The sequence below is a fragment of the Halichoeres trimaculatus genome, unplaced genomic scaffold (genome assembly GCF_033239565.1).
Source record: "Halichoeres trimaculatus isolate MK-OKI-2021-1 unplaced genomic scaffold, fHalTri1.1 fHalTri1_scaffold_15, whole genome shotgun sequence".
Taxonomy (NCBI): Eukaryota; Metazoa; Chordata; class Actinopteri; order Labriformes; family Labridae; genus Halichoeres; species Halichoeres trimaculatus.
In genome coordinates, this window is record NW_027437193.1 from 22,396,465 (window position 1) to 22,410,602 (window position 14,138).

Genomic DNA, 14,138 nt, shown 5'->3' on the forward strand with positions numbered 1-14,138 from the left:
AGCTGATTTCCATGCAGTCATGCTTCATCTGAGTTATTCTGAGGCTGTTAAGGCGACTGAACACTGGGGCTCAAACACACATCAAATGTCTCGTAGTCTTCTGTTTCCTACATTTAGGCTTGTATATGGGTCACACAAAGCGACAAGTTTATTCAAGTGTAAATTTTATTCAAATTGATTTCACCTCATCACTCTGCCCGCTGAGAGGTGCTGACATCTTTTAACCACACTGGCACTAAAGCTAATCTACTCCCTGGTTCTGTTTATTAGTGTTCACTCATGCAGAGGCCCAGACTACTCACAGGTTTCCTTTTTTTCTCATCTGCTGACAGTCATATTTTAGACACACACACCCACACACACACACACACACACACACACACACACACACACACACACACACACAAACACACACACATTGAAGGGTTTTCCAGTGAGCGTTAGGGTTTCTTAATGAGGAGCGGAGGCCCGCCGAGAACCAACAGGTTTGTTTAAACAGTTTTAACGACCTGTTTGTTCTTGGCCCTGGTGCAGGAGCTCACACATACTTATGAGAGTCTCCAGGTTTAATATCTGTAAATGAATGTTTGTTTTTGAAAATCTGTCTCTAAAAGTGGCCAGAGACACATGGCTCACGCGCTGGCAGCTCTTAAGTAGATCAACTGTTGACGGACAGGGGGATAACAAGTAGACTAACTGACAGATGGATTGGCTGATTGTTAAAATTACTTTGATGAGCAGATGTTCCCCTCCTTCGTCTCGTGCGTTTTTTTTATTACAGTAAATTCTCTTTTTCCAAATTGTACTTTTCTCCAGGCTCTCGGCAAGATATCTAGCATATTGTTTTTCTGCAAACAAACCTGTAGTCCACTCTGCCAAAGCTAACAAATGCCGAACTTAGATGAACTGTCTGGGCAGTGATAGTGAGTCATATATCACTTCACAGCCACGCTTTAGAGGAGAATATTTCTCTCAAACGTGTGCGATGTTTGAGCCGAGCCAGTGAGACTGCAGACAGGCGAGGCAGGAGTGTGGGGGGTTGCTTTCAGGTGGCCCACAGGCTGGCAGAACATTTGAAACTGAATTGAGTTTGGCATGTTGGCGCAGGAAGAAGTTGATTTTTTCTTTTTATGAAGAAAGTGCTGTGTTTGGATTCAGTCTCTGTATTGGGTTAAAACACATACCAGACACCATCTCATTCATCATTTTTGTATTACCTTTGATTATTCCTGTATGGTAAATAAATTGTTGGACTTTCCCTCTCACCCTAGGGTTCAGAGTCAGATGCATGTGAGGATATTATCATTCCTACCTGAACATAGACTGACTTTAACATTGTACTCCTGCTGTCTTCACAGAGTCTCCTGTTAGTCCATGATGCTGTTGCTCAGAGAGACTATGAGCCCACTCTGCCACCCGTGCCTGAAGACATCCTGGACAGCGATGAAGACACCGTCAAAATTGTCAGCTTGGTCAAAACCAAAGAGCCCCTGGTTAGTGAACATTTCTTTTGTTCTAAATTTACGAAATAAAATGCCCCCTTGTTTTTTGATAAATTAATGTTTAAAAATTTAGAAACTTCAGTGTGTAATTTCAGAGAGTTTAAAGATAAGTTTGACACAGTACTATTGTTTTCTGTTTGAGAAATTAGCATCAAAAGACTTTTTGTTTAAAAGCTCATTGAGGTCAGATCTCTTCAGATTGCGCCCACATCCCGTCTACAAAAGTTTTATTTCCAAGACAAGCAGCACAGTTAATACAATTTCTAAAAAACAAGAGCAGTAATAATACGACAAACTGCAAGAACATGACCACAGTGGGGTTAAAATGTGAACAATCAAATGAAACAGCTAAAATTGTCAGAATCAACCACAAACATTATTAAATCAATTTGATAAAATAAATGAATAAATTAGGTAGGACAGTTTTAGCTACTTCTACGTAGTGTAGCATCACCTAGAAGTCTTTCAGTTTCAGGTCTTTTTGTTTTAAGGGTTTCATGTCATTTATTCTATGTAAAGAGAACATCAAACTTCAATGTTTTTTTCCTAGTCCAACCCTGTCCTGTAAAACAGCCAGTGCACTACTCTAACTGTGTAAGGCAGGGGTACTCAACTAATATTTAAAAAGGTCCAGTGAGAGCAAACTTATTTGTTTTTTTCTCCTCTTATCTGTTACTTAAGTCAGCTTACATCTTGATTGGCTTTTATTCCGGTATACCTGACATTAGACATTTCTTCTGTGTGTTTGCCTCTATCAAAAGGGGTATCACAAGGTTCAATACTTGGTCCTCTCTTATTCACTTTCTATATTAGCAATATCACATCATGCATAACAGATTATAACTCCCACTTTTATGCTGATGATACAGTTCTATACTGTTTTGCCAATACTGCCCAATCAGCCATTCAAACCCTTCAGCAAAGTTTTGATCAACTACAACATGCTCTGTTTGACATAAGACTGGTTCTCAATCCAAGTAAAACTAAATACATGGTATTCTCCAAAGCCACAGACATCACTGACAGTAGTTTTCACATCACCACGCTCACAGGACACAGCATTGACAGACCTTCAAATTTCATATTAATTCCCTGGCCCGCAAACTAAGACAAAAAATTGGGTTATTCTACAAGAACAAAACTAACTTCCCACTGCGAAGTAGAAAGCGTGTTAATGAAGCTGTCTTTTTATCTGTTTTAGATTATGGTGATGTTGTTTATAGAAATGCCTCTTTCTCTATTCTTAAACCCCTGGACTCCATTTATCACTCAGCTCTCAGATTCATCACTGGTGACAGTTACTCCACCCACCATTGCACTTTCTATGAAAAAGTGGGCTGGGCACCCCTGAATGTAAGACATGACAGGCACTGGTTTTTATGTGTTTATAAAGCCGTACTTGGTAAAATGCCATCATACATAACATCTCTATTAAATCAATGTTATAATCAATATCCAACAAGATCCAGTGGCCTTCTGATGCTTGAAGTTCCACGGGTAAACACTTTATTTGGAAGAACTGCTTTCAGCTTTTCTGCTGCTTTCACCTGGAACATCTTACAACAAACATTTAAACTGCAAGAACTTGTTTCTTTTGGTCAGTTTAGAACACTGATAATGAATTACGCTGCTTTTGAATGTAACTGTTTTTAACTGTGTTGTTCTATTGTTGTTGTCTGTACTCTCGACAGCAATGAAAATGAGGGAACACCCTCAATGATTTTTTCGAGATTAAATAAAGGTTGATTGATTGAATGAATGAATGAATTACAAACTGTATGTTAAGGATGGGTACTGCACATAGACTGTATAAAACATGGACTTAGTCTCCACAACGTCACCCATCTGTTCCTGAAACAGTGAAATGAAGCCAATCCGCAGACGCAGCCATGTTTGATATGACGCTGGCTGTGAGTTTCCTTTCTAACAGCTACAGCGTGCCAATCAGCTGTGTCACTGATTGGACATTAAAACGATATATAAAACAAATGAATGAATTCACTCTTAGTCTTTATTAGAAACACCTCAACAAAGTAAAACCTCCTTCTTTCTCAGCATCCTTGAATAAATAAATAAGCTACATACCCCAAACCTTTATATCAGGCTATCGAATGTTTTTTTTTTTTATATAGAAACTGTTTTCATCATGGGACTAAACAGCTAAGGAGCCAGCCCCAGGACTATTGAGAAACTGAGGGTTTGGCTTTTCCACATCAACTTCATTTTCAACTTTGTAGATAAAGACAACATGTTAAGAACTACAACTGTGTTTGACTTCATGTAAGTCTGTTTCTCATCCAGTCTACCTTGTTCTGTAATGTGCATGTAACATACATGAATGCAGTTATTTGGGGTATGACAACCATGTAACAAGGCAACTGCACTGATATGTGCAATTTGTCCTGCCACAGTCCATGACACGCACAGGCAGCTCAAAGCAGTAAACATATCTTGTTGGTTTTCTTGCTCTCTTGGTTGGATTTATGTCATGCTGTCAAAGAGCGTGACTGCTTGAGTCATGTCTGCCAAAGTGTTGCAGCTCTGCTGCTCTTGAACTGACACGAAACATAAGAAAGGCAGCAGCCTGCAGCAGCCTGGATCACCTCTGTGCCTGGACTGCTGCGCTCTTTCCTCAAGAATTTACAGAGTCAATTCTTCCACAGCTTTGATGCTGTATATCTGTTTTAAAGCACAGCATAGTTTCATCATTGTTGTGTGCGTTTGTGTGTGTGTGTGTGTGTGTGTGTGTGTGTGTGTGGGTGTGTGGGTGTGTGCGCGTACATCCATCACATTAAAATGGATTGAGATAATTTCTCTACTGTTTCATATGTAAATCCGTTTGATTTAAAGGTCATAAATCATCTCTCATTTTCTTGATACTACCTGACTGATTTGTCTGATTCCACCTTAATTTGGGCCACTGTCCCTTATTTCTTCAAATTTCCTGGATCACCAGAAACTGGGCTGGAAACTTATCAAAGTACAAAGGCTATATACTTCTGCCAAGGGAGCTAAATCCTTAAATTTGCTATTTCAATAAAAAAAAAAACTTTGAAGATATGTTGACCTGCATCTGGATCAAGGTGTCCATTAAATTCATGTCGTGATGGACAGATGTGAGGCTCATGACAGACCGTTTTCCACTCGAGCAGGTCCAGTTCATTAGAATATATCAGAAATAATCAGAAATGCCCTCACGCACAAAGTTACAATTCCTTTATTCCTGGACCCACATCAACAGTGTAAGCATGCATTTCTCTGCATGTGACCTCAGTTTTCCACCACATTCAACTGAAATTTCAGAGATATCCTGCTCACAGAGGGAGACCACCATAAGCCCCGCAGCAAGATGAGTTTCATCTTCATTACCTAGAATATGATTTAATAGAATATGAGCGTAATTAACTCAGTGCTGGGACGTATATGCTTGTGTGTCAGTGTTTGGGCTTTTAGAGGGGATTGTGCACAGGACCAATAATGGAGAACATACTTTTGTATTGATCCCAAAACTAGATTGGACAGCGTGCTGACCTTTTTCTGACACGGTCTCTCTGATTGATCCAGCATGCTCCAGTTTTCCAGACAACAGAGTAACACTCGAGCGTGAGCTGATTGTACTCCTCTACATAAGATGCTCTTTCCATTGCGATTTGCCTCACATCAATAACATCTGTTGAAAATAATGCTGATTTGGTTAACCTTTTCCAGCACTTTGTGTTTTACATGAAGGCAGCTGGCTGAACGGTCCCGTCCTGATACAAATAAGCTTCTCTGGACTGAAGTGACTCTGGATGTCTGGACTGTAATGCGTTCAACATGTTATTTTTACTGACCATAACTTCAACTCACTTTTCTCTGTTTGTTTATCAATCTTTCATTCAACAACCTCCATCCCCAAGGGGGCAACGATTAAGAAGGATAAATCCACTGGAGCCATTGTCGTGGCGAGAATCATGAGAGGAGGCGCAGCTCATAAAAGCGGTGAGTTAATAAACTTTGTCATTATTGTCGTGTCCACTTTCCTTTATTTTCTGATGAAGTCTTAACCGTCTGTTAAATTTCTATTCAGGCCTGATCCATGAAGGAGATGAGCTTAAAGAGCTGAATGGTGTCTCTCTGGAGCACAAGAAGCCAAAAGAAATCCTTCCTTTACTGGTCAGTGGCACCTCTTACATTCAATCACATGATTTTGACAGGATGTTGATTTACGTTTTTCTTTTGTGAAATAAAAAAATAAAAAAAAAAATCAAATTTAAAATCACCATACTGCGTGCCATCAAAATGACTTAAACTGATTGTAAACTTGAAACTTTAACTTTCAAATAGATATGAAACCTGCTCCTCATTCCCGAAAATAAGGACCAGAGGTTGCACTAACCTACAGGGGCAGCTAGAAGGTTTTGGGCCCATAAAATCACATCAGGTCACATCACCTCAGCACCTACAGCTCCAACCAGCCTGATTTTGCTCCTTTTAAACCTGAGAAGAGATAATAAACAGATAACAAGATTTCATAATTTTCCATTATCCCTTTGCTAGTAATAAAATATATGTTTTCAGTTTGAGTAAACTGATTTAATGAGGACAAAGCTCATTAATCAACATTTCAGCTGTATGGGTCAGCGCAAATGTGTAGTAATTAGCTAAATGTTTGTTGTTGTTTTAACACTAGTGTGATGCAGTAACATCTCCACATTTGGCTGCCCAGGGTGGGCTTGTGGGTAAAATCAAATTAAAAATTTAATTTGAATTTATGCTATGAAAAAGAAAAAGAAAAAACAACCAAAAAACATTTCATCATGTGCAGCAATTTGAGGTTGGAGTCAGACAATGCCCAGGTGAACATATCAATTGGAAAATAGGTAAAGCAAATGAACAGTTATATATATATATATATATATATATATATATATATATATATATATATATATATATATATATATATATATATATATATATATATATATATATATATATATATATATATATATTTATATATATATATATATATATATATATATATATATATAGTTTTCCACCACATATATATAGATATATATAGATATATATAGATATATATAGATATATATAGATATATATAGATAAGAGTAGTGGTGTGACAATCAATCTAAAATGTTGATATACTGATGCCAACGTTGGGTTCAATGTTGATCAATAATTGGGTGTACAGATTGATACTTAATTTTCAGTTTCTCTTCTCGAGGACAAATTTAAACACACTTACAAACACAATAAACCTTGCTTTGAAAATTGAAAATTTATTGATTTTCATTTTATGTCATTTCATTTATGTGTGAGAGGAAGTGTGTTTGCAAGATCCCGTGTGTGATGTGGCTCTCTGTATTACCACGGTAATTTTTATGGCTCTTGGTCTCTGACTGGTGGGCCACCCCTGCCCTAGAACCAAACCAAGCAAACCATTTCTTAAAACAGCTATATGTTGAAGCTAAGCTTTCATTTTGTGTATCCTTCTGTTCATCAAACTATCACCAAAAGAAAGTGTGAAGTAAATATTTTTTTCCAAAAGCTCTTCCTCGTATCATCCTCATGCAGGCTCATTCTCGCGGGGAAGTGAAGTTCAAAATCATCCCAGCCTCCTTCAAGAAGGACATGTCACCAAAGAGGAAGAAGGTAAAGTCAGTGTTTACTGTGTGCTGGGTACAGTTAATGTAAGTATGTGGAAGTCTGCTCACATGGAGATGAAATCAGTGGTTTTTCATGTGTTTGCCACAAGGCAGTCATTACAACAACATGATGTAGAGCAGTAAACTCAAACAGTACAGTTTGAATCATTTTATAATCTAAAGGTATGTTTTAACCTACATGCAGATCACGTTTGGCAACTCAACAGCAACAGTCAAACTATTCACCTCATGTGGAAACATCCACGTCCCATAATCCTCTTTGTTTAGGACAGCTCCATGACAAACATGAAGTGGATGTCCAAGATGTTGGGAACAGTTTGTGCAGGGAGCATTTGAAAGTGATTATGACAAATTATCTCTTTCACTGTGCTCATTTCTCATTTATGACACCAGCATATGTTAAAATGCACTGGACAGAAATGTTATGTCCATCGCCAGGCAGAGACGAGGTTTACAAAGTGGAGGCTGGATCAACAGATAAAACTGTGTTTTTCTTTGTCAGCCGAGAGCAGAAGCAGTAAGCTCTTCCTCCTTTCAGCTGTTTTTGCGGGCTCTGTTTGACTACGACCCAAAAGAGGATCCTGCTGCTCCCTGTAGGGATGCAGCTGTAGCTTTCCAGAGAGGCGACATCCTGCAGATTGTCAGCATGGAGGACGACACCTGGTGGCAGGCCTGTCACCTCGGGGACAGCAGCACTCGGGCAGGACTCATTCCCTCCAAGCAGCTTCATGAGAGGTGGTTAATCTCACTTATACATAACTTTAAACTGTTTTACATAAGCTGTTTTTGGATTAGTTTTGTTCTTTTTGTCTGTCGGCAGGAGAGTCGCACTGCAGCGACCTAAAGCCCTGTTCAAGCCTCGACGAGTCAAACCACCAGGTGATGAGCAAACCAATAAAATCAGCCCACCTGAAAAGAATAAAAGCTTTTAACACATGCCAATAAACACATTTGGGGTCCTTTAGTGCTGAGCTGAGAGGTGACAGGTCATGTCTGAAGATCACGGTCATGCTTGAGTTCTGCTGCCCTGCTGTTGTACTCACTGCTGTTGTTTTCTCCACATGCTGCACAGATGAGGGGGAAGGTACTGGAAAACTTACCTTCAGCATAATTCAGATTTTATGAAACACATGCATATTTGAAGCTTTGGTTTGGGGTTTTTAAAGATTTAAGGAGGTGTGTTGTCCAGAAATAATAATCGTGTATTTCCTCACATGCATCACATTTCCAAAACTGACAGGTCTCTGTTAAATGTTCCTTTGTTACATCCAAGCAGGTTTAAGGGATCTGACCTTCTGCTGTATGGTAGATTTGACTAAAAATCCCCCTTTAGAGTACAGTGGGTAGTTATTATTTAAAATGTGGATATCATGTTAAAATAAAACTGTTATTAAATTTTCCTGTGCAAATTTGGACAGTTGCAGAAACCTGTGGTACAGAATCTACAGTATGGGCACAGCACACGTTGTGGTTAGCGTCCACAATCTCCTCACTTTTTTCTCTTTTCTCTTCCTTTTTTCAGTCATGGAGGATGTGGACTATAGAGCTATCACAGGGTTCCACATTGGTAAGATGTTTGACTAGTTAAATCCATTTCCATCTATGCATGTAAAGACATCGTCTGGATTCAAGGCAGTAAAATCTGACTCTACAGCCCAAAACACACATATAGTAAAAATACAGCATTTCTTTAACCTAAGAGGTTCAAAACAGCTAAAAAGGGGACTAGATATATTTACAGTATGAACTAGTCCTTATGATGATGTTTTATGGGCTGCAGATTTCTGGGACAGAAACCGGACCAGCAAATGTGGTTTTAGCTTCCCCGTTTATTTTATTTGTTTTGATCTTAGAGACTGGATATGATGTATGTGCACATGAGCAGTGCAGGATGTTCACATGAGAGCGTGCACCTCAGACTGATTGTAAAACAGCTTTTTTTCTCTATTCAAGACAAGGTAATTACCAATGTTGCATTATATCAGTTCAAACTCATGTGCTTTCAATAATACGTTTTATTTTATCTGAGGTCAGCTTCCACCTGAGGATGCAGTACAGACTTTGTGTTTCCTCTTTGTCTGACATTCAAACCCTTATTGATGCTGTTCAACAAAATGACTTCATGCAGAGAACTCAGAGTGCTGAGAAAGAAAGAGGGGAAATAAAGTCAACCTACAGGATTACAATCACAATTTAGCCAGGGCTGGTCAGCTACTTTTTAGGGCCCATTGTCTTTTGTAATATGAAAAAAAAAATCCTAATGTTGAAAATGCAGTCCATATTTCAAGATGAAGTAATTCAAAAAACACTTCTTCACCTGTGAGTAAATGTTTAGTGTAGCGATCTAGTTTTTAACTTTCAGTAACTCCGTAAATATTCGAAACAACTTCCAAATTGGACAGAAAACAATTTGAAATTCCTCTCAGTGTTTCGAGGATTAAAATTTGTGAAGTTTAAACAAAATACAAACCTATGAAATACAGTCTGAGCTGTGGCCAGAAGCGCTCCCCACAAACGACCCCAGCACAACTGTTCCAGCGCCAAAAGTTCCACCTGAGCTTACACTCTAATTAAGAGTATTTTACAAAATCAAAACTGCACAATTACATCAATACTGTCTTCTGCGTAGACATTTCTTCAGTCGCTAACCAAAAAGTACGTTGTATACATAAAAAGATGGATTCAAACACAAAAGTGGTCACATTTAAAGTGTATCACATAAAGTTGGAGAGGAATCTGTTTTTTTTTCTTTTGTCAGGTTTTTTTTTATGAGAGACTTGATCTTTTTAAACTCGTGATGAATTCATGGAGGACGTTCTTGCTGACAACTGACTTCTATGTCTCATATCTTATATCTTAACATGACGTGTTTAGGTCCTTTTTATGCTGCATGTTATTGCTCTCATGTCAGTTTTATCTCACATCTTGCTCTGACTTCATACACTCCTGTGAGACAGAAATCTGTTGTAGCGTCTCCAAAAAGAGAACTGGTTTTATGGATGAGAGCAGAGTGAGAGAGGAGAGCACCTTGCTGCCAGAATTACTCAAGACTGACAATGTTTTCCTCCAGACCTCATTTCATGGAAGAAAGGAGGATTTTTCCTTAACTGTGTAACATTGGTTTCTTAAAGTGGTATTACCTTTTTTCTGAGTGAAATCATCACTTTAACTCCCATGTAAACAAAAGCTTTTAATCTGCACTCAAGCTGCCCTGTGTCTTTGAATGAGCCTGGGGAGGAAATGGACAGATACGCTTACAAAGTGAAATTACAGCTGACGTCAAAGAAAGCCTGGCACCAACACTTAGCAGCAGTTAACATCATAAAAGAGAAGGAGACTACCAGACCAGGCCAGACCACAGTCGCATGGCAGTCAGTTTCTGTCAGACAGCCTACAAGTGTTGCATGACAGACTGATTTGAGATTCGAGTTGTTCAGCGTGAGATTTTCACCAGAGTTTGGGTGTTGATGTTTTTTCAAATGGTGTTGTACTCTACTGTTCTTCGCATGTCATAGTCTGTGTCTGGTCTTTTATCACTTGTTTTTTGCAGCCAAATTAAAACCCCAAGTGGTGATGAGCAGGCCCTGTTAGAGACCAAACAGCGTAACAACGACCCACAATTTTATTTAAAAAAAAAAGTAATAAAGCCTGAAATGTAATAATTGGCCGATAATGTAACAAAAGTTCTGTGCCCAAAATGTAATTAAAAAATGTAATGAATCAAAAATCTATTATACAAGTTGTTACATTTTTGGCAAAAAGTTAAAATTTTGGTTTGTAACATTTTCAGAAGATTAACAGACACTAAAAATCAAAGACTCCTGGTTTTATGTTAATACTAAGAAACTTTTTCATAGGTCTCATCATGATGATCCTAAGTTGAACCTGAATTTGGATGGCTGGGCGGGGCTTAATGACCCATTAAGCCCCACCTATTGTTGAGCTATTATAAAACGTCTAACATCTGACTCTACAAGTATTTTATTTACTTCAAAAAAACAACTTCCTGTTTCTGGCAAACAATCCATCAACATTGCACATGATGGTGTTTGAGTGGAATTTAGCAGAACTGGTAGATTTGAACTTATTTGTTGAAATGATTTGCAAACCATCTTTTTTTTTCACTATTTTACACAGCCTCCCAATTTGGGGGATTGGGGTTGTTGAAATATCCCAGTAGTTGTGTCCTTTACATGTCCCGGGTCTTCTTATAAAACCAAAACAAGATCAAGTAGAAATAGGTTCGAGTCAAAACCCCGCCTGAGATTTTCTGTTGTTCTATGCTTTAGATTGAGGATTTGTCCAGTTTTTCACCGCCCAAAACTGACTCAGGCTTTTTTGAAATGACTTTTGTTGATTCAACTAATCCATCTGCAGTGCAATAAAGCACAATCAAAATCAGCTCAGGCTGAAACTCCTTCATGCTTAAAGGCAAACTGCCGTTCTACACATGAGACTTGTCTTCACCTTCTATGGTGTCATTTTTGTAGATAGCTTTTGTTAATGGCTAACTGTCCCCTACTGGTCTGGAGGTGTATTGCAATTCCTTTTATTTTTTTCTCCATACTTTCATGGCCTGATTTGGAAGATCTACCTTGGTCTTCGACCTTAGGAATGTTTTACTAGAGACAAAAAGTTCCTGGACCTTCTGCTTAAATACGCCTTAAGCTGAAAAATTAACTCAGGTATCAGCCTGTTAACAGAAGAATCCTCTCTGGTTGGTTTTCAGTATCAAATGTTCAAATTTTTCTCTTCTTTTTTTATTAGCCGGTTTAAGAAGAAGTTTCCGACTGGGGAGAAAGAGCAGCAGAACCAGGGAAGCGGCTCGATCCAGGAGGTGGAGCGCAGGTGTCTACAACACATTAACTGCCCCTACCTACATCGAGGTGATCCCCTACCACAGAAACCCCACAGACAAACACCGTCTGGTCGTTCTGGTGGGTACGTATGAGCTCAACTTGTGGAATAAAAAATCTCATCTCATGTGGGAAGGCTGGTTTGAGAGCACAGTGCTGAAACTATCAAAAGCACACACTGTCAAACATGCGGTTGTGATATGTACAGGATTGCATGTTTTGTTCGGTTGTATTCTGCTTTATGTTAACGCACTGTTTTCCTTGTCTGCTTAAAAAATCAGAACAATCTGATCCCGTTCAAACACGGGACATTATTGAAGCAGCTGCTGATCAAAAGCAAAAAATAACCCATTGATGAAGATTTATGTCCCAACTTTTAAGTTCAAGAACAATCATCTACCATCAGAACCACGTAAACACTGTCAGAAAACTCAGAGTCAGAATATATCGTCTTCTCTTAAGTTACCAAGCGGCCCACCCTAGATTCATTCCTCTGCCAACCCTGCAGGCCTGCTCTATGTATTTCTGAGCTATATCTCTCCCTGAGGAGTTCTGCATTGAGTCTTTTTAATGTCAGATTATGATGTGAATGTAGATCATCTGCGACTGAAGGGAACCGATAAATAACAAGAAGAGATGTAAGAAATAAAACTGAAAGTGGGAGGCACATGAGAGAGGGAGAGACATTAAACTGGAGTGTTTCAAAATAAGCTCAGATAGCGAAGAGATAAATGATAGATGAAGAGAACGAAAGGGACGAGAGGATTGTGGAAAAGATCTCTTGTAATGTCAGCCAAGTTCTCCATCATCAAACTAGAACAGTAAAGACAGCTTGGATTTACATTTAAAGCTCCCTAATTGAGTTTGAGCTCACCCTGACTCTGGATTACGTTTAACTGTCTGCTGCGACGGCTCTTTATTGACCAGAGTTCATCATTAGGAATATACTCTATAGCGTGTTGGCAGTGATCATTGGAGACAGAGAAACTGAAATGCTGATAGCTTAAGCAGGAGCAGCACTATAAGGTTTGACCAGGTTGGAAATTAAGCATTTTCTTTTTCACCAGCTGAAACAAAAAGACCTTTATGCCCCAGAAAATGCTGGTATAGTGACTGCCAGGCTCTGTAAGCCATGCAGATCATGTAGCTTTAGAAAAAATAAAGGTCAGCAGAGAGTATCCAAAAAGCCCAATGATGCTCCTCTCTGGGTCTGTGGAGCAGCTGTGGAAGACATCAGCGGTGTAGGAGCGGGGAGTCAATAAACTTGATATTTTGTAATGTATTGAGCTCATGCAGCTCTGTGATGGAAAAGGCAGGTATGTCAGGAATCCTACTTTCAGACAGCGCTCCATTAGAGGCTGATGCAATCTCATGGTGCAGAAAACTGCCCTGAAAGAAAATCCCAGATGCTGCTGTATGTGTGTATGTGTGTGTCTGTCTGTCTGTGTGTGTTGTTGCTCCATCCTGTGCATCCTACACTAAATGACACTGATACTGTGTGGCTTTGCAGATGTCACATTTAGATGTGATGCTATGGATTTTCCAGAGGGTATGGGAGCGTTTCAGGTTCAAGAGAATCATTTTTAGGCTGAAATCACAATGAAATCAGAGCTCTGTCTGTCTGACCCTCCTTCTCCGTCCCTAATGACACAGACAGATGTGTTACCAGGTCACTGAGCTTATTTGATCTTAAAGGAAAATGTTTGTGATTCTAATCTCTGTCCCCAGGGCCCAGCGGCGTCGGCGTAACCGAACTGAAGAGGAGGCTGCTCATATCCGACCCTGACCACTATGGCGTCACTGTGCCCTGTAAGACAGACATGTAAAAGCATCACCTGTCCTTCCAGTTAGGGTTTCTCATCTTTTCAAGCCCTTCTTTTTTCTGTTTCAGACACCACACGTGAGAAGAGGAGGCAGGAAAACGAAGGAGTGGATTATCACTTTGTGTCTATTCACATGTTTGAAGAGGATATCCTCAACCAGAGGTAGTGTTTCTGAGGTTTCCATTCCCAGGATGTTTAAAATAGTCCCTCTGGTGATCTGTTCACTCACTCTTCCTCTCTCTCAGTTTTTATGAGATTAATGTCCTCCTTTTCTAACAGAAAAGCAGAGTC

The 14,138-nt window shown here is 39.3% G+C and overlaps 1 protein-coding gene across 1 annotated transcript in view; it reads left to right on the forward strand.

The window, feature by feature from the left end:
• Positions 1–14,138, forward strand: part of LOC141803922 (MAGUK p55 subfamily member 7-like) — a 37,477-nt gene that overhangs the window by 11,204 nt on the left and 12,135 nt on the right. Inside the window, exons 5-15 of the mRNA XM_074688010.1 lie at positions 1,359–1,493; positions 5,402–5,483; positions 5,572–5,657; positions 7,077–7,154; positions 7,707–7,903; positions 7,989–8,047; positions 8,241–8,252; positions 8,691–8,735; positions 11,936–12,109; positions 13,753–13,833; positions 13,916–14,009. Of these exons, the coding sequence (XP_074544111.1) occupies positions 1,359–1,493; positions 5,402–5,483; positions 5,572–5,657; positions 7,077–7,154; positions 7,707–7,903; positions 7,989–8,047; positions 8,241–8,252; positions 8,691–8,735; positions 11,936–12,109; positions 13,753–13,833; positions 13,916–14,009 (1,043 nt within the window). The remainder of the gene's footprint in view (positions 1–1,358; positions 1,494–5,401; positions 5,484–5,571; positions 5,658–7,076; positions 7,155–7,706; positions 7,904–7,988; positions 8,048–8,240; positions 8,253–8,690; positions 8,736–11,935; positions 12,110–13,752; positions 13,834–13,915; positions 14,010–14,138) is intronic.